This window comes from Empidonax traillii, unplaced genomic scaffold, assembly GCF_003031625.1.
Source record: "Empidonax traillii isolate 1590-97213 ecotype Southwest subspecies unplaced genomic scaffold, ASM303162v1 scaffold84:size2688230, whole genome shotgun sequence".
Lineage (NCBI taxonomy): Eukaryota > Metazoa > Chordata > Aves > Passeriformes > Tyrannidae > Empidonax > Empidonax traillii.
Genome location: NW_020955277.1, coordinates 1394969 through 1414837, shown reverse-complemented (window position 1 = coordinate 1414837; position 19869 = coordinate 1394969). Strand labels below are relative to the sequence as shown.

The 19869-nt window shown below is 44.2% G+C and overlaps 1 protein-coding gene across 2 annotated transcripts; it reads left to right on the top strand.

The window, feature by feature from the left end:
* Window positions 1–5770: 5770 nt before the first annotated feature.
* TMEM213 (transmembrane protein 213) lies at window positions 5771–10760 on the top strand. 2 transcript variants are annotated; one of them, XM_027881205.1, is made up of 3 exons: window positions 5771–6028; window positions 8226–8291; window positions 9816–10760. In XM_027881205.1, exons 1-3 carry the CDS (start codon window positions 5953–5955, stop codon window positions 9983–9985), a joined length of 312 nt encoding a protein of 103 aa, XP_027737006.1. In that variant the 5' UTR covers window positions 5771–5952; the 3' UTR covers window positions 9986–10760. The 2 variants fall into 2 exon arrangements, with proteins under 2 accessions (XP_027737006.1, XP_027737005.1); XM_027881204.1 differs by having other exon boundaries at window positions 5777–6028; window positions 8223–8291.
* The last annotated feature ends 9109 nt before the right edge of the window (window positions 10761–19869 follow it).

Sequence of the window (19869 nt, the reverse complement as noted above, 5' to 3'; positions counted from 1 at the left end):
TCAGGTGTGTGGTAAGTGCGAGGTTTGTTGCGGCTCGTCGAGACCAACAGCAGATGGGGCAATGCCGGCTCACACCGCCCCGGCCGCCCCAAAACGGGCGAGAACCTTTGAAAGCTGCTTCGTGCGGAGCGCCATAAACCCGCAAGCGCTCATTTGCAAGCTCTGGATGGAGAATCAGTCGTCAGGCAGGTGGAAAACTTCTGCGCTGTTTCTCGTTAGTTTTTCCCCGCTGTAGGCAGTCTGAGAAAGGGCAGGGGAACAATGGGAGATTAATGATTTTCCTGCCGCGGGGGGACGGACAGAACGATACAGCAAAGAGAGGGCTGGGAGGGCAAGGGCTCTGACAGTAGAGCTGTGCTAACCTGGGGCAGTGCTGGCAGGGAACTGGATTCTCACCCCTTGAAAGAGCAAATGCTGGGGGGGGGGGGGGGAAGTGGCTTTATAAGATTTTTGCCACTTCAGCTGCTAAAGCACAGGCTCCAGAGAGAAATCAGGCCCCTTTTTAAACCAATGTCTTATCTCTCACTGAGGCAGAGGAGGCAGGGTTTCACCCTGATGAGTAAGGCTGGCTGGGTTACTATTAAATCTAGAAGAAAAATTTCATCTTGAAAGAAAAGCTAATGAATTCACATGGCTATGTGCAAATTGCAAAGTACCCCTTAAAGAAAAGCTTTCTCAGACCTGTTCTTTCTGAGGTACCCAGTAACCCCTACCCAACAAGCCCAAAGGTATAGTTTGTCCAAGGGAACACTGCCGCAAAGAGAGCAATGGCAGAGGGTTTCCAAGCACAGGGGTTTTCTATTCAAAAGCAACAAAGAATGGTCTCACTTGGCAAAGTCAGCCAGTGCGAGAGGGGTCCTGCCGCTGGCTCAAATCCAGCTGCCTTAAGCTGTGTGACCCAAAAAGGAGGTATCAAAAATTATAAGGTGGGCCTAAAAGTTGCACTCTACTCAGTAAACCACCCAGCTGAACTGGACGTGAGGCCCCCTGGGCTCGCACCCCCTGTGTCTGCACTGTGCTCCTCCTGTACCAGCCACTGCCCACAACTGGTTCTGCCTTCTCTATCAATTCTACCAAAGCGAAGCTGATGAAAGTCAGCGCTTTCTGCTGGGAAGTTGGAAATTTCCTTGATAAGGCAGATGAGAAATCATTGCTGTCGACCACACGACTGCCACGCAGGGCTATGGAGAAACTGGTGTGGCAAAGCAAGGCCTTTGTTTATAGCCCATGCAGTAATACTAAATAACAGGAGTCATCACTCAGTTATCAACTGGTCTATATTGACACAACAAAACGAAACAGCTTCTCAGGCTACTCCCCTCACCTCTGAACACATTCTTTCCCCTGGACTCATTTGATGCTACCAGGATTTGCTTCTGTTTTGCACCTTTGCTGGTCTTACTTGCTCTTATCCAGCCCCATAGTTACACTCAGCTACTCCACTACAAGCTGTCAGGGCTGGGGGACTAGAACAGGTCCCAGCACACACTTTATGGCCAAAGCAAGCTGCACTATGCCAGCTGTCCTGTTAGCCAAGGAGCAAGAAAACATGGAAAGCAGGGATAAAACCATTTCTCCTGCCCTCCCCCGCGCTCTTCCCACGCGAGGAGCAGAAAGGAGAGAAGCAGAAAGCATATCCCATTTCATGCCTCTGGCATGCAGGAGTAAGAACATTATATTCTAATAATCTCATTAATGCAGATCGGATGATGACGGCCAATGATGAGGCACCACTTGCAGGAGCCCCATCAGTGGGCCCATTGTTGGTGCCGGCAGCTCTGCCCGTGAGAGCTGAAGGCAGCCCTTCTCTGGCAGCCCTGCACTGCCTGGCTGATCTTGGGCCCTCTCACTGGGGTCTCCAGAGGGACAGCATGGGGTCACCGCAGGGCCACAGGCTCAACATTTGTCTAATAGCAACCCCAGCCTGGACTGGGAAACACAAAGGGCAGGGTCAGGGTTCTTCTTCAACATGCTGGAGTTGCATTCCTTTGTGTGACAGAAAGCACATCGCCTCTTCCCTTCTTTCATTTAAAGAGCAAAGCCTTCGTGGTTTTGATATTTTTCTCCATTTGCCAAGCTTTAAAAATCAAATCCTCTGTTCACAGGTAGCTTTATCTTAGATGCCTATTTTTCACATCAATAAAATCAACCCTGTTCCTGATGGACGCATTATTAGCATCAGACTTATGATTCTGAGCTTTTAAAAGTAATTTTAAGGCCTTTATAAAGACTCTTAAGCTTGTTTTAGCTTTATAAAGGCCTTTATAAAAGAGAGAGTTCACCCCAAAATACAAAGACAAGGGGTTGCTAACAGACAGACCTGTCCCACCAATAAATGCTTTTTCCAGAGTTCAACTGTGAGATTTTGCTACTACAAAGAAACTGTCAGAGATAGATCTGCTCTTATGATCCCACCAAGAGCACAGACCACCTTGGTGTCTAGCATCAATGGTTGCACACAGCAACTAATCAGCAACATCAGTGTGCCAACTCACATAGTTCAGGGGGGTCCCCAACACACAACCCCTCCAGTCAGGCTGTCATCACCTTCAGCAGCACTGAGAAGCGTCAGGCAGTTGTAGGTAGCTCTGGAATCAGAGCTATAATCACTCCATGCTTAGCTCCACCATGCACAGGGTTTGTGTGGTTACACGGAATATTAATTTTTGAGCTCTCTTTTACCAAAAATCCTTTTTGCTGTAACAGCACAGTAGCACCTCAGGTATGCCAAAACAAGAGTAGGGGTGTAGCTATCCCAACCTCAAGTGACAATCAGAAAAAAAAGATTTATCCTCCATCACTGATACACCCAGAGATGATGTGCCTGCTCTGCTCTTGTGGACTGTGTGTTTTGCCCTGAGTTCAATACCATGTCATGGCTCAATTGCCATCGTGCTGGTGACTGCAGGGATGGAACACAATTGCAGCAGCAATCAGATTTCATTTGGAATGGAAAATATAAACATGTTGCCTCTGTAAACAGAATATATAGAGATAAAGAGACAGAGTGTACGTGTGTGATAAAGGTAATACCTGTCTGAGAGCCACACCTGGTGGTGACGTGTCAAGGGCAATACTTTGGTCATCAGAGAATCTGAGCTGTGAAGCTCTCTGTGGCACAAAACTTATTGCATGGTAGGTATTGCCTCATTTGTAACCATCAGGGAAAGCTGACCAGCAGCACCTGGGGAAGAGACTCCAAGGGGAGAGCTGGGGAAGTATCTGATTTTAGAGTAAATAGAGAACTGCCTTGAGAACTGCATGAAAATGGGATCCTGAGGAAAGGAAGCCCTGTCTCTGCAGGGGCTACGGTTGTGCCTTGTGTGCCAGGGCACTCTCATGGAGGGAGACAAGTACAGAAGCTAGGGGAAGGCTTTGGAGCATCTTATCACTCTTCAGGCAGTCACAGCACTGAAATATGAATGTGTTACAAAGAAGAAGTGAAACAAATCCAAATTTGTGTCAGGAAATGATTTTACAGAGCTCCCATTGTGTCTGAACTTATCAAGCAAAGCCCTCATTTCCAACCCGATCCAAAAATTGCTGAAGCCAAGTGCAGCCTGTTCACTGCTTCAGGAGAGTTTGGAGCAGGCCCTTTCTGATGAACCACAGAGGGAACACATTTTGGAAAGGAAAAGAAATACATTATGATAATTTTGCAAATGCATTTTTAGCATCCCTTAGAAACGGGCACATTTACCTTCAAGCTGATAAAGAGCATTTAGTTAATAGTTAAAATTCAAAAGACATTTCATTACAAATGGAATCATACATGCAACAGTAGAGCAGTTTTGTCTTTTCATTTCCCCTCAAGCATTTTGTGCTGCACAGAACACTTTTGTACTCATTACTTTTGCAAAATTAACTGCCAGGTCAACTTTCAGGGGGAACTGTGGTTGAGGAATTCAGGAGGGAAAGATGAAACTGAAAGAAAGGAAAGGGCCTTTTCCTGGTGAAGAATTGAGGTTTAGTTTTGATGCAACAGGTAGCTCAGATAAATACACTCAGATAAATCAGAAGCAACCACCACAAGAGGACTTAGACACTGAAACGAGGTAGAGATGAAGATCATCCTATAGGTGAACTTAGGGCAGCTCTGAGCTGTTGGAGTGCTTCTACAGCATCTCTCCTGCCGTGACTGAGGACTGCCAAGGCCAAGAGCCTTGGGGTCACACACCCAGCCTGGCTGCCAGCCGAGCACAACACACCTTGTGCCACCCCTCAGGTGTCAGCTGAAGGACAGGGCCGTGCATCCCGGCAGCAGCAGGAGGTGGCTGTCACGGACCAGCCAGCACAGCCGTGACTCTGCCAGCCCTGGCAGTGTGTTGACATGAAAACAGGGAGACAAGGTGGGTAAATGTGCCCGTTTCAGCTGACCTGCCTTCATCTGCAGCTCAGTGCGCCCTCTCTCTGGAGGGAACCTTCAGCTGCCGTGTCCTGCTGCATCACAGAAGTATTTGTAGCTGGGTGGGAACAGAATGTTTCTGGTGGTGAGAGATGACAAGTGGGTTCACCCCACAGAAATGCTGGGCAGAGCTAAGAAGGGCCTTGCTGCCAAGGTTTTTCTTAAATGGAGACCAAATCCACCTCACAGCTTTGCATAGCTGCCCCTTGTTATAAGCCACTCCTGTGGGAAGCCTGTCATGTCCCTCCCTGTGGGTTTTAGCAGCGTGAAAGGAAAAAAAGAGAAAATTATTAAATTCTCTCCATCCTACAAGGATTGCTGCACAAGGTGCCTTCCCCTGTGCCTCCTCCTCTGTGGCTACACATCCAGAACAGGCCCCAGAAAGCTTCATTCAAACATGAGCACCCAAAACCATGAGTGACCGCTGCAGAAGGTCACCAGCAACCTGCTCCCTGAGGAGCCCACCTTTCCCATTGCTTCCTGCCTGATTAAATGCCTGAAATTTTCTCTAGCAAGTGCATAATCACATCAAAGATAGGAACAAGCGCAGCCAACAGCCTAGGGAAGATCTGCAATGTGTGCTGCTCATCAGACCAGGAAAACAGCACCAGCACTTCAACAATGTGGCTTTTCAACCACAATTGCGGAACAATTCTCACTCTCCAGCTGGTATCATTTTGCCAGCAGCCCTCTTGGTCTGCAGATAGAGCGCTGCTGGTGGGAAGGCACAGCTTCTGGCTTTGCCCATGTCAAGGAGGAGGTGGCAGAACCACCAGAGAAGAAAGAACAGCTTTTCCAGAACCTTGCTGCAGATGGCAATGGAGGCAGTGACACCGCTGTGCTCACAGGGCGAGAACAGCAGCAGCTTCTTCCTACGTGGAGGCCACAAGTTTGAACTGATCCCAACCTAGGCCATTGGTACACTCTGCAATAGCTGTCAGTAGCCTACACAAAGCCACTGGTTTCACCCCATTTCTTGGTGGGAATGTGCCCATACCCTGTGTATCCTGTGTTAACAGCTGCTGCACCAGTATGACCTAAGGCTGCTGTTTTTTAGGATTCCACAGAGCCCTTCCAAAAAAGTGTCACTGGAAAAGTCAAGCAAGAAAACATGTAAAATCAAAGCCAAATAGGGAGACAAATTCTCTACCCCAATCCTCTGCTCCTTTCCAGCTTTATCATAATATCCTCACAGGACCAAAAGGAGATTAGGAAGCTGCCTGGGACCCTGTTGGGAAGGGCTGGCTCTGGGGGCCTTTCCTTCCTCCAGCTGCAGCACATCCTAGGGAGAACACTTTGGGCTTAACCTTCAGGGGCCACTTCCTGGTATCCACCTCTCACTGAAGCTGTTTCAGTCAGAGCCCTTCTCTTTCCTCACCTGGTTTTGGCAGGAAAGTTCAAGGTGTCCTGGCAGCAGGAAGCTCCCTTGCTCCACCCTCTGCCCTGCACACCAGCTCTCTGAGTTTATCAAGGATTTGCTGCACCAGAGCTGCCAGTGGCAGCGACCTGCTCTGTGTGGACACTCGGGTGGGAGCTGGACCCCCGGCATGAAGCACTTCGAGCCCTGGGCAGCCCTCACTGTGCTCCTCTTCACCGCTGCGCTCTGGGATTCCTGCTCAGCAGGTATTTCTCTTCTCTTACGCTTCAGTTTTTACACCCTGCCCTTTTCCCCCTACGTATACTGCCCACTGACAGTAATTTGTTCTTTCAAAATGAGGCGGGCTCCCTTGTCTCACCTACAAAGTGTAAGGAGCTGGAATTGATTAATGCTAATGAGAATTACTGGACATGATTGGTCACAGCATCATTCTGCAGAGATGCTCTTTTGGCAGCTATTTACAGATCCCCTGTAAATGTGACTGAGCTGCAGATTGCCCCACTGAATGGCAAGGAGATAGGGGACCACAGTTACTTGGTCTTCCTGTGGTTGCTGAGGAAAGGACTATTTGCAGTAACACCCAAGGGGCTTCACGTAGTCTGGTTTAGCTTTTATGAGGTGCTTTTTGCAGAAAATCTGGTTTTGGTCCCACCTTAATTATAAAAGTTGCCTAAAACCAAAATGCAAATGAGACTTGTGAGCTGCCCCTTTTCCACCAGGGTCCTGCCTGCATTTGTATGTCAGCACCAGATGAGACCTGACAGCTATTTAAAGATGGGTTAGCTTTGAAAGCCTGTTCTTTGTACTGCAAAGTCTACAGCAACGAACCAATGCTCAGCAATCTGCAGCACTTCCTTCCACAGGTCACAACACAGGTTTTAATGATTCTTCCCTGTGCTCCTGTAAGGTACTTATTAACTGAGAAAACAAATCATGGGCTAGGCCAAGGTCATTCAGCAAGTGTCCTAACAGAGCCAGACAGAGGAATGGGGAGTACTCAGACCCTTCCCTGGAACAGGCTGCCCAGGGACCCACTCTGAGCGTGGCAGAGGCCATGAGGAAAGCTCTGGTATTGCTGAGGGTGGGTCAGCTCAAAATGCAAAGCTGAGCAATGGCAGGTGACCCAGGAGGGACATCTCCCACAAGACAACCTCAGTTTATTTGCTGTTACTTGGAAAACACCAAACACAAAGCAAAGGTTTGGTCAAAGATCTTGTTCTGTTTTGTTTTCCTGAGCTGAAACTAAACCTGAGCTATTATTTTGCAGCCTTCAGCGAAATCAGGCTGAAACTGAATTTCATTATCACTCTCCAAATTATCAGCTCTGAGTGATGGTTTGACTGGAAATAGTTATCTCATAGCTTCTGCCCAGTCTGTGGCCAACCAGTACACCCTCATCCTGTAGCCTCCCTGGGCTATTTTTCATCTATCTGTGCAGGGGATGCTCCATTCAGCTAAACTTGCTGCTCATGGCAGCACAGGAAGAGGTATTTCTTAGATTCCCTTCCTTCTGCAGCAGGAGACAGACAGGTGTTGATGTACAGGGACCACAGCAACCTGTGCTTTTCCCTCACTCAGGCATCCTGAAGCTGTCCTTGCATCTGATCCCGCAGTGCTGGAGGGAACACACTGAAGCTGAGGGGCAAGGCAGGTATTAGGAAGACTAAGGAAGCTTTGGCCTGTGACATGGACAGATTTGGAGGGCTGGAGACCAGCCAAAGAGTTGTGCCCAAGTGTACGTGTGTTTTGACTATGCATAGGAAGCAGGATAAAGAGGCAAAACCTTCACCGAATCTCCTGGACCTCTCCCTCCATTACATATTTCTGTATGATGTATTTTCCAACCTGAGCTGGTTACCATGCTGGTCCAAACTGGAGTCCAGCCAGAGCAGTGTCAGATGCTCTGAACTGTAGCAAAGCCAAAGCTTCCCCCTGGCACCATGGTGGACCTTCTTAGGCCCTCCCTGGATGGGCTCAGCCCTTGGCTCTGCCTGACTCATGCACACCCTGGAGTTACTGGGATTGTTCTAAAGACAAAAAGTGGGCACCCTGCTGGCCATGGATCTCCCCATGCCACTGAATGCTCTCTCTCACTTCAGTCCTTGCTTGTTCTGCCCCTGTAGCTTGGGAAAGGACGGTGGTTAATTTGAGCTCTGAGTGAACAGCTCACACCAGGGTCCCACTCAGGCAGAAACACAGCGATCCACCTCCTCCTTATGGCTGCTGCTAGAGCAGGTCTCTGGAGCCCATGTTGGAAGTGATGGGATAAGAAAGCATACCCTAATGCAGCAATGTTTAGGGGCAGGGACCTACTTTCTCAAAGTTGCTTCCATCCTATGGACCTCTGCAAGGCCAATGGCTTTCAGATTTTCCTGTTAGATGCCCAGTATTGCTTTTCTAATCCAACTTGCCTTTTCTCCTGTGCTTTCCTTCTGGCAGCAGCTGAAGCCATCTCCAATGTTTCAGGAAGCTCCACGCTCGCAATTGAGAACGAAGCACCATGTCTTAGTAAGTCTTCATAAATCACTCTAAAGTCAGGTGATGAGTCTACACAGGTGACTGAAAGGCTGTCCTGGAAAGGGATTTCTCTGTTGTTCAGGCCTATTGCTGTGGATGAACCTTGGATGCATTTCTAAGGCTCCTCCATTGGCATGGTATAGTATCTTAGGTACACCGAGAAAGACACATAGGTTTGAACAGGCTGATAGCTAATTCAAAGCTCCCTGTCAGACAACCTGCCTGTAGGCACTACATGGATTCCCAGGAGTGCCTCTTTCCCTATCCTCTCAGGTCTTTCCCAAAGAGCCAGCTCCAAAATCCCACCAGTACTCCCAGAGTCATCCTCCAGCTCAAATGTCAGACATCTCCCCAGTCTTGCACTTCCTACTGTAGTACATGTACCAACACTTGAAAGCATGGCAAAGGCATACAGGGCAGGCATCCCTCTCCCTTCTCTGGGCACACACAAGATATACCCCTGTGATTGGAACTGCTACTCTCTGCAGTGCAGGACAGATGTACTGTGTGCACTGAAAGTCAACACACAGGATCGTGGTCCTGCCTGACATACGTGAATGAGAGCAACTGAGCAGCACCTGCGCTTGCCTTTTCCCTGGAAATGTGCAAGAGGCTGGATGCCCATCACCAAGCTCAGGAGGAATTCCCTTTTTACAGCTAACAATTTCAGGCACATCAACACACAATATATGTAAACTCCTGCGTGGTGGGGTTTCACACTCAGCTTGTGTTCCAGCCCAAGGGGTTGAAACACCATGGTCCTTCAGGCTCCCTTTGATATTTCCACATTACCACGCAGGATACAGACAAAGGGCTAGTATCTTCACTGTGCCCTTGGAATGGAAAAAGTAGAGCAGATGCCTTTAAATAACAGTATAAATAAAACAACTAATGACATACTCTTTAACTAACTTTAGGAAATTGGACTGGCTAAAAGAGAAAAAAAGATGCAAAAGATGCAAGAAAAAGCCCCATGGAATTGTTAAAAATTATTTCATTTTTAAACATGTAAAACAGGGATCTCCTGATAGCGGTGTGTTTTGCAGTTCTAACACTTAAGTCACACTTAAGAGCCCAGCAGAGAGCTGCCACTGCCCCTATTGCTGACAGAGGTATTGGGTACCTAAACTATTAGACATCCTGCTGAAGGTGTCTCTGCTAGGGATCCTCTTACTCTCTCACGAGGGTTTTTCTACCCCAGGTTTATTTATTTTAACTAGCTACTTCTATCATCTGCCATTCCTAAAACAGACAGAGGAGACGCTAATCAAAAGATTTCCATAATTAAGGGCACAGTGGTACGAGGAGCTGCTGAGGTGTTTGGCCAGACAGGGATGACTGACTGAAGACACACAGATGGGGCTGAGTACTGCCACCCACAGGGTTAAGAGCCAGGCTTAGGGGAAAGATGCCAAGGCAGAGTGACAGGCCACAGGGCAGAGTGTGAAGTCACTGTAAAGGAGACCTGTTGTGTACTTGGCCTCCCATCAGCTCACCTCATTTGTTCTCCACCAGACGTGAACTTCTGCGCGCAGGCAGCCGTGTGCTGCCCGTCGGGCATGGACGATTACGGGTGGATTGCAGCGGCTGTCGGCTGGAGCCTCTGGTTTCTGACTCTCATCCTGCTCTGCATGGACAAGATCATGAAACTCCAGCCTGACGAACCCAAATACTTGGTGGCCTGAAGCAGGGACTGAAGCCAGCAAGCAGCAGCACCTGGGAGCAGTGAGGTGCAGACAGATGGACAAAGCATTTCCAACACTTCCTAAGAAACTGAAAAAGAAAGGCAAAATACCTTCAGCCAAAAACGACCAGATCTAAGCAGGGCAGCTGCTGATGCTTCATCTTCCCTGGCAGGTTGGAGCTGCCAGCCAGGGTGAGGAATAGGCAAGTCCTTGCAAGCCACCACATATGTCCCACAGTGCAAAAAAAGAAAATCTTTTCCCTGAGCCCTCTCAAGCTTGCTGTGAGTGCAGCAGCAGCAAGGAGAGGGGAAGGACCAGTCAGTAGCCTGTTGTCTTAAGACTACTCAGTGCACAACCTTTGAAACAGAAAGTGGGCAAATAAAGGTATTTTCTAGAGGATCAGTGTTACCAGATCCATTACTGGGCTATAGGCCAGGTTACATCAGAAGGAGGATGTAATTCATTGACTTCACAGAGTCCTTCTCCCTCACTAACCTATGATATTTAAAAGTCTATTAACTGATGCATGGGAAAACTCTCTTATGGAAACTTAGGGATCATTAAGGCTGGTTTGAAAGTAAAACTACTTTTTCCAGTGCCATGTATATGTGAACTGTGTTGCAGGAATTAAATGCTGGTCGTATTTATTCAGCATGAACCTGTCTGAGTAACTAAGCCAAGCTGAACTATGGCAAACAGATTTAAACCAGCATATGCAATTCATGCACAGAACTGCTCCAATTTATACAATACGATAATAAACACTTATTGATTGGAAGATTTTCACTGACTGGTTTATACGGATCAAGCTTATATTGGCAAGGAATTACTCAACCCAAATTGTTAGAAACAGGATTCTAACAAGACATATTCATGCAGGAGGGTTTGCCTCACTGCAGTCAAACTATGATTTGGGGCAGTTGCACCAGTCTGATTTCTATACATTATTAAAATAATAAATCAGTGTTAAACCTATCTAGACCGACAAAGGATTAGCAAACTTGCTAGAGACCAACTGAAATGAAACATAAAAAAAAATTACTTTTAAATCAAAAAAAGCACCATTGGAGATTTGTATCTCCTAAAAATCATTATGTTCTCCCACCAGCTCATCAATACGTAACTTCTCCAGTGAGAAAAGATAGGTATCAGTTTTAAGACTCTTCACATTGATTCTGGCACAAGTAGATACTTCGATCAGGACAACTCTGTGCCACTTTAGAGGAATGGGCAGTTGTCCCTTATCAACTATCCACCATCACCAGGAACAGTGACAAGTTTGACACAGAGGAAAGGATCATTAGTATCACTTCAGACAAAAACCCTTTCGAAGTGAAACACGGAATGGAGATGCGAGTATCGGGAAAGTAAGTTTTAAAAGGGAAGGGCTTAATTCTCAGTACACTAATATACAACAATTAAAACAAAAATAATTTTCACAGGACAAATCTTGGTGTTGGACCAGCCAGCTCTTTCAACAGAAACAACCCCAACAACCAAACAACAAAAAAGCCTCTTGTGTACGTACAAACTTACAGAAACAAAGAACCGTCAGTCAATATCAACACTCAGGTGTAAAGAGCAGTGAGTTCACAGTTAAAAACAACTGCAATCACTCATGTGTAACGAATCTTCTATATACAATTTCTTTCCTACTGTATTAGTGGCAAATGTTCATTGGCCTGAAAGCAACGTGAAAGATACTGTGAAAAAACCTCCACATACTGCCTTAGTGCCTACCTTTTGCAGACCTCTTCCTACAGTTCTCCAGACTTGAGGAGGTTGTTCTCGTGGTTGGGAACACAGAATTGCCTGCTGGACATGGCACTGGTTTTCACCTTTGAGAGGATGTGTTTCTTAGCTTTTGTATGTCTGAGTTTTAAGTACGTGATGCAAACTTTACCTGTGCAACACCCACAGATGAGCTTTGTAACCATTGGGCAATTCTGGGGAGCTTCCTGAAGCCTGCCTTTAGAAGCACAGCTTGTTTATTTTTCACGCTCTCCAAAATAGTCTGCTTGTGTGCAGCTACCTTCAAGGACTGTTGTAGACTTAAACCTCAGGTTTTGCTTCTTGTAGCTTCTGTTGAGGATTCCCAGCTCAACCAAACTGGGGAGAAAAGGAAAAAAAATCTGTGGTTTTTTCATATAATATAGTGTCCCAAAGGATTTTGTGTGCCTATGTTCAAGGGTGAAACCCAAGTCCTCACAGAATCAGGTATACAAATGGAGTATCTTACAGATAATTTCTGCTGTGGAACGTATACTTTTTCTAGACCAGTGACCTGTAAACCTTTGATCTAATATGACAGTTTTGTTTCTTACTGCATCGCCTACTTTGACATCTGACATTGTCAGGTTTGATCTGTAGATGCTTCTCTTCAAGTCATTTGATTGGGTCACTTAGAAAAATGTACTCCTGTAAAATCTCATGAATTGTCAGTATTTCAGGGGCTTGTCAATAGTTACAGGAAGCACAGAATAAAAAAGCTGCATCCAAAAGGCTTGAAAAACTGACATATAGACAGAAATTAGTATGCAGAAATGGATTAATCACACCTGATTTCTAAAGTCTAAAGATTACCTTGTAGTCTACTGTTACCCTTTCTGGAATAATTTCAACAAGGGATGCACCATAGCACAGCTTGTGAGTTATAACCCCTATTTTAAGAGCAATCAAGTCCCAGTAGAAGGCTGTGGTCTAGTTGTGATGCACAAATTAAAGATGATTGTATAGTAAAATGCCTTATGAGTGCGGTCTGTGAGCAGTGTTGCAGACCAATGTACTAATTTATCATGCATTATTTTATGATTTAAAAATATCATTGACAGGTATAATTGACCTCTAATCGTAGATCCCAACTGATGTAATGCTACTCAAGACCTGCTGACTTCAAGGGAGTTATAATGCCTCGTTTTGTTGTTCAGATTTTTTTGAATTGTAATTCAGGAAGCCTGTCATTTTTGTTCCCATGGGAAACAAAACATAACTCCTGATTTATAGGTGTGCATAAATCTTTTCACCAGTGCTAAACCTGGGTGCCCCATCAGACTGCTGCATACAACATTATGCAGGCACTTGCACATCTCAAAGCATGCAAGAAGTAAGACGGCAGCTCACATTGCCTATTAAGCTGCAAATTACCCTCCAACATTGATGATGGAAATGTAAACACTCCAGTCATTTATAGTCATTGTCTGCCCAGTCAAATTCTGTCTTTGGACCTAAAAGTTCATCACTGGAATGAGATGGAGAAAAAAAATCTATTCCAGCTCTTATGACTTAGTACAAAGAAAGGCAAGAAAATTGTTGAAACCTGAATAGCAGAAAAATAAATAGGCATGACTTGAAATATACAAGTTTGAACCTCAACACTGCAGACTAAGTCAGCAGAGTTCTTCATATTTTCTGGACAAAGTTTCTGAATTTCAGGCATGAATGTATGTAGTGCCTGGAAAGGCAAAAGAGGTGCAAAAGGCACCTGGGAAAGCTGCTGGTCTGAAAACTTCTTGGACAGACAAACAGAGCAGTAGGGACATGTAACTGATCAGTACTTCTAATAACGAAGGAGAAAAACATTAGCAGCAGCACAGCATTCCAGGGTAACTACTTTAATTTGCCTGGAGATAGTATCAATCACATCCGACTAGTGGTTTCTTGAAATTCTTAATTCAAGACTAAATGGATTGGTACTTGATGCATGAGTCTTCATCTCTTCAGATACCATTGCTCTGGTAATGACTCACATTACTCACTGCCTTTATCCTTGGGGTTTTAGTGAATGAGCTACATATTAAGCAATTGCACTTTACAATGATTACACTTTGCAAAATCACTAGAGGAATGAAAACTGGCAAGCATCAGAGCTCGCTACTCACATGAAGCACACAGATAAAAGGCAGAGGTTAAATTCATAAGAAAAGGTGCTGTGTACTGGGACTATGTAAGAATTTTGATAAAGCCATCATAAAAACTAGGATTTCAGAAATTTATTGTCGTTACTTATGGCCAAGGAATGGAATATAGGCATTCTTGGGAAGCAACCACCCTCTCTCATCCTTACACTTCTCAGAGGGAGCTTAAGGATGTGCCCCATTATCCTATTGCTCCCTTCCTCTCCCCTTCCCTGCTCAGCTCACAGGTGAAATAAAGCACCCTTCCAATACAGAACTGAGCTCTCTTACAGCAGCTCTCCCCCCGGCATTTTGAAATAAATCCTCTGAGGACTGTAGATAGTTTCATGCAATAATACCTTCCTATGACTTTTTCAACTTTTCCCTTGTGAAAATCAATCACTCCTGTTTCTCCCCACCCTACTCTCTCCTACTGATCTCATTTTCCATAAACTTCACATATTCACTACCAAGTTCGTGCATGAACTTGAACACAGTGTGCCACTCTTGAACTATTTCATATCACTATATGTTTTAAGAAAAATGTATAGAAAAACATATAGAAGACTAAAGTCCTGGTTAAACTTTCTGTTGCCTCTGTGTTCTTTGGTGGCTGTATATTCCAAGCTATTTACACATTTCAGCTTTACCTGTATTATTCACTATTGACTCAATATACTAAGTTTCTTCTCTTCATTCCCTGCTCACAGCTGTGCCCAATATTGGTTGCAACAACCCAAAAGACCTGCCTTGTCCTGTCCTTCTCTTCCCGTTTTAAGTGGGGAACTGAAAATCAAATTGACTCCCAACTGATATTCTGCAAGCTTTGCCTCTTTTACCATTACTTCTCTTCATAAAGTTCTTCTTATTCTTTAATTATCAGTGGCTTTTTCAGCCTCTGATTTATCTAATCATAAAGACAAAACAAATGGTATCAACATGCAGAGCAGTTCATGAGTCACTGGGAAAGCCAGAACTACCTTTTCCAGCTTGTAGTTTCCAGATCACATGATTAAATATGCAGCCATTTTTCAGTGTGATTTTCAGAGCAAAAGTTTAAGTATGTATTCAGGTCTTCCACAGCTCTGTTTTGCTTTGCTCAAATGGCTTAATGGAAGAGATGGGAGACATCTGCAAAGCCATCTCTGCTAGACTGTTCCCACTTTGTGTCATTTCAACATACTGTGCATTTAAGTCAGATCAGTCCAACAATATTCAAGTTCTGACGTAGCAACTCTCTGGGCTCAAATACATGAAGAAATCACCATGCTTTAGCTGAGCAAAGCTAGCATTCTGTACAGACATGTGATCATGTTAGGTAACAGATTTTAGCTCACACTTGAATGAAGAGGACTAAATAATTCTCATTGGCACTAGTGTTGAGTGCTCCTTAAGCTGCAGGAAACAGAGCTCTCTGCTCCCTGGCAGAAGTAAGATTATTGTAGGCAATGCTGTATCAGTGATGCCATCTGCTTGAAAGGACAAACAATTTCTTGTAACCTTTTTGCAGTTCTACTCTGCAAAAGCAAGAATGTTGTTTCCAGTGTCCCACCAAATTTTCTTCCACACAGTAGTGAAGTACAGAAGGATGTAGCAATAACACGAATATGTGGCTGCATATCCACAAGTCCTCTGAACAGGAGATTCCTCACCTTCAACCTTGAATTTTCCAAGGGTTCTTGCTTAAAGCTGCCATCATCAGGCCCAAAGACAGAAACTAACATAAAGATTAAACTCGTCCATGGAAAAGCTTGACAGAAGTGTTCTATGCAAAATATAAACCAACTTACCTGAAACCATTTTATCCAGGATTGCACAGACTAACAAACGCAGTAATCAGTTCACAAGTCTGCGGTCACTCAGATCACCTGTACTGCAATGAATTTGAGCAGTTTCATATTTAGTGACTATGCTGAATTACTACTAACAGTGGCTAATCCATAATTCTCTTTCTCCTGTTTCCTCAAGTCCAACGATAAAAAACTTGCTGATTTTTCATTATTGCAGTATTTTTAAAATTTTTATTTCTATACTCAAGTTCCTTTTAGATCTGTGTTTTGGGACCAAAAGAGCACAGTGCACTGCCAAATATAACACCACATTAATTCTCCTTGAATATAAAAAGTAGTTTTTCCTGAAACACAAACAATATGCAGCTACTGCTTTTAAATCATGCACAGCACTAAAACCTTCCAATAGCCTGGATGAGAAAAACAACTTCCAAGAAGCCTTGGGACAAAAATACTTGAGAAGTTTTCATGGGAACACTACAGAGCTCTTAAGAAGTGTGTACATTAAAATGTATCTGGAAATGCCAAAAAATTATTTTCCTTTCAGTCTCTTTTCTACTCTCTTAGTTCTCATTTCATTTCACCTGCCTTTCACTGGGCAGTAAGAGGATTTCTGCAAGTGAACCTGAAAAACACGTTAAGGATCCATGGAGGTTTAGCATTTGTTTCAAAAGATTCTTCAGAGCATTTGTTCAAATGTGCCAACATTTTATTCCAATTAAGGCAAGATGTAACAGCCTAAACACAAATTTCCAGTTATGGAGTAAGAACTACTTAAAACTAAACAGGAGTGGCCACTAGAAAGAAAAAAAATACATATTTGATATTATAAAAGGTATCAAGAAAAAGTAACACAAAATCAAGACAACACATTCCATTTCTACAAACTATGAAGTGCAAAGAAGTGTGGGGGTTTTTTTTCTAGTACTAATATAACTTTTTTTTAATTTATCAGTCTTCTGTGGAATTCATGGGACTGTAGCTCTACTCCGGAAAAGTCTCTTTAAAAAGGCATTGCAACTCCACAGGATTTTTGCTTCTCAAGCTTCTTACTCTGGGTGAGTAAACTCACCCCGGGACTTGTACATCAAAGCTAGACACATCTTGCCAACTGCATCCCAAACTGCACTAAAGAATCTGTAGGATAAATTCTCCTTCCAAACAACGCATGTGGCTAAATGGTTTTCAGTGCAAGTCATGCAGATGCAGCCAGGGGCAACATGCAGACCAACATTTGGATCTGAACTACTAATCCTATTGGTATGAGCTGTCACAAGCAGAGCAAGTTCTGTCCTCATCGGATTAGTGTCAGAGACAGAGAAGTAAAATTTTACAGTCCTCCCTCTGAGGAAGCTCCATTTCGAGAGACACTCACTATAAGAGATATACTGCACTCAAGTGCACTCACACCAAACTACTTCAAAACTAGAGTGAATCATCACAAGCATTCCAAAACTTGCATTCCCAGTTTCTGCTTCCTCAGTATTTAGGCCCTACAGATAGTGGAATACATGAATGACAGCAGACTGATGACAGCAGAATACATCCTCATTGTATCTCCTTGATTTTAAAATAAAAATCTGACAAGAAGACAAAAAAGACGCCCTCCACAAAAGAGAAGTGGATGTGTATTTCCACATTCAAGCAATTCAAAGCTGCTGCTTTTCTCTGTGCACATCTAAACAGTCCTGGAGAAACTCTATAAGCTTGGCAAACTGCTTTTGGGAGTCTCACTGATGAGAGATGTTCCTCACTTTCATACAAACCATATTTTGTGTCTGCAAAAATATGGCCCACAACACTCCTGCCTCTAAGTCACAAATGTCCTTTGTCCGGCCACTTCAAAGTCTTGGCCAAAATAGGGTATTTTCAAGGACTGGCACCTTTTAACAAAGAACTGCTAGATAAGGCAGTTATGGAAAGGAAAACGCTTATTTTTTTCCTTGAGCTAAAAGCTACTGAAGTTGGAAAAGGGGGGAATGTAGTGAGGGCAAAACTTAAAAAAAAAAAAAAAAAAAAATCAGTTCAACTGCCTACTGCCATCCACATCACACAATTGGTGACTTCATGAGCCTGAATACATACCAGCTTCCTTGTGTAATCCAACAAATGTGTTTTCAAGCCATGAGTTAACACACAACAGGATCAGCTGTTCTGGTTCTTGGGAAGTTACCATCCCTGTACACAGCCTCTTGGTAAGATAATGCTGGAACCCTGCTGTCCATGGTCTAATTTAAAGGCACTGTCTTCAGTGTTTGCTGAGAACATGCACTTTTGGATGATCAATCTTTGTATTTATGTATGTCCATAAAGGTGCATGCTGTACTCAGCGCTGGTGAGGCCACACCTGGAGTGCTGTGTCCAGTTCTGGGCCCCTCAGTTGAGGAAGGATATTGAGGTGCTGGAGCGGGTCCAGAGAAGAGCAACGAGGCTGGTGAAGGGACTCAAACACAGGTCCTATGAGGAGAGGGTGAGGGAGCTGGGGTTGTTTAGCCTGGAGAAGAGAAGGCTCAGGGCAGAGAGACCTCATCACTCTCTACAACTACCTCAAAGGAGGTTGTAGCCAGGTGGGGGTCGGTCTCTTTTCCCAGGCAGTTCTCAGTAAGACAAGAGGGCATGGCCTCAAGCTCTGCCAGGGGAGGTTTAGGTTAGATGTTAGGAAGAAATTCTTTACAGAGAGGGTAATCAGGCATTGGAATGGGCTGCCCAGGGAGGTGGTGGATTCTCCGTCCACGGAGGTATTTAAGAAGAGACTGGATATGGCACTGAGTGCCATAGTCTAGTAACTGTGGTGGTAGTGGATCAAGGGTTGGACTTGATGATCTCAGATGTCCTTTCCAACTCATGTGATTCTATGATTCTATGATCTTGGGGTAGCCAACACTCCTTTGGGTGCAGAGGGGACAGGCAAATCTTGTGTGATGCTGCTGCTCCCAAACCACTATATAAGCAGCCTGTTCCAAACCACTGCAAATACAATGCATTGCAAAGGGTCAGTCAAATTCCACTTACTGCTTAAAGTGTGCTTATTTAACAAGTCCAGCACCTATGCAATTCACTCCCCCAAAAAGCAAAGTTTTCTTTCCTGAGTCACATGCCCACAGTCACTGGCAGGACCACGTGTCACACCTCGGTAGTGTCACTTCAGTACTATTTTATAGTACTGAAGTGTGCCCCACCTTTCAAATTCAGTGTACAAAAAATAACTGTAACATTTCACTTAGCTCCAAAAATAATCAAGAAGCGGGCTAGGGGTCAACATCTTGGCCATGAAAAGGAAACCAACCAAGCTAAATTATGTAGCTCTCATCTTGCCAAGTTCTCCTATGTGCCAAACTAAACACAGACGAAACACAAATGTCAAGGAAAACTGTGAAGAAAGGGAAGAGCCTGAGGATTCCATGAACCAGATGGTTTAGTCATGGAAATGGATGCAACTGTTGGTAACAGCTTTCTGTGCCTGTACCAAATTCTCATTCGATCAGTGTTTTCAGAAGCTGGTAAATTCATTAACAGATACTTAAATTCAGGATACCTAAAGTTTCAGGAAAAAAAAAAAGGTTTGTTTGGGTTTTATTTTCCTCCCTTTTAATGGGGCAATAAAAAGAACTGGCAAAAGAGTTCAAACCCATGGGGATGCAGAAGCTTACAGATTTTTTTCCCCCTGAATATCCAAGTGGAAACACGCATTTTGGCACATGCATTCCACAGAATCCTTTTTTCTTAGCACATGAAAAAAATCCAGCTTTTCCTGCAGCTACAGAGAGTAAAGTGTGGGTCTCCCTTGTTAAGACCATTCTTGGAACTGGTGCTACTTTTTTCTTACTATATGAAGATACAGACTTTGCCGTACCACTGGATCAGGTGTTCAGCCAATTTGAGAACATAACTTCCAACACAGTTTTCCAACTTCTTAGATTTTACTGTCCTGCCCAAGGTTTTAAAGAGGGATTTCTGTATCAGAAAGCCTCTTTTATTTACCAGTACATATTTATCCTGTGTCCTTAGTTTTTCATAAGATTTGGGACTGAAAAGAGAAAGGATCTTCATCCATATATAAAAAGATGGATTTTCACAATAGCATCACCATCACTAGCAAAAAATGAATATGGCTTAAGTACCTCTACATTTTGAAATTCTTATTTCATAGTCTTTCTTAAGTAGCTGAAGCCAGAAAATTAATGTATTTTTTAGAAGCCCA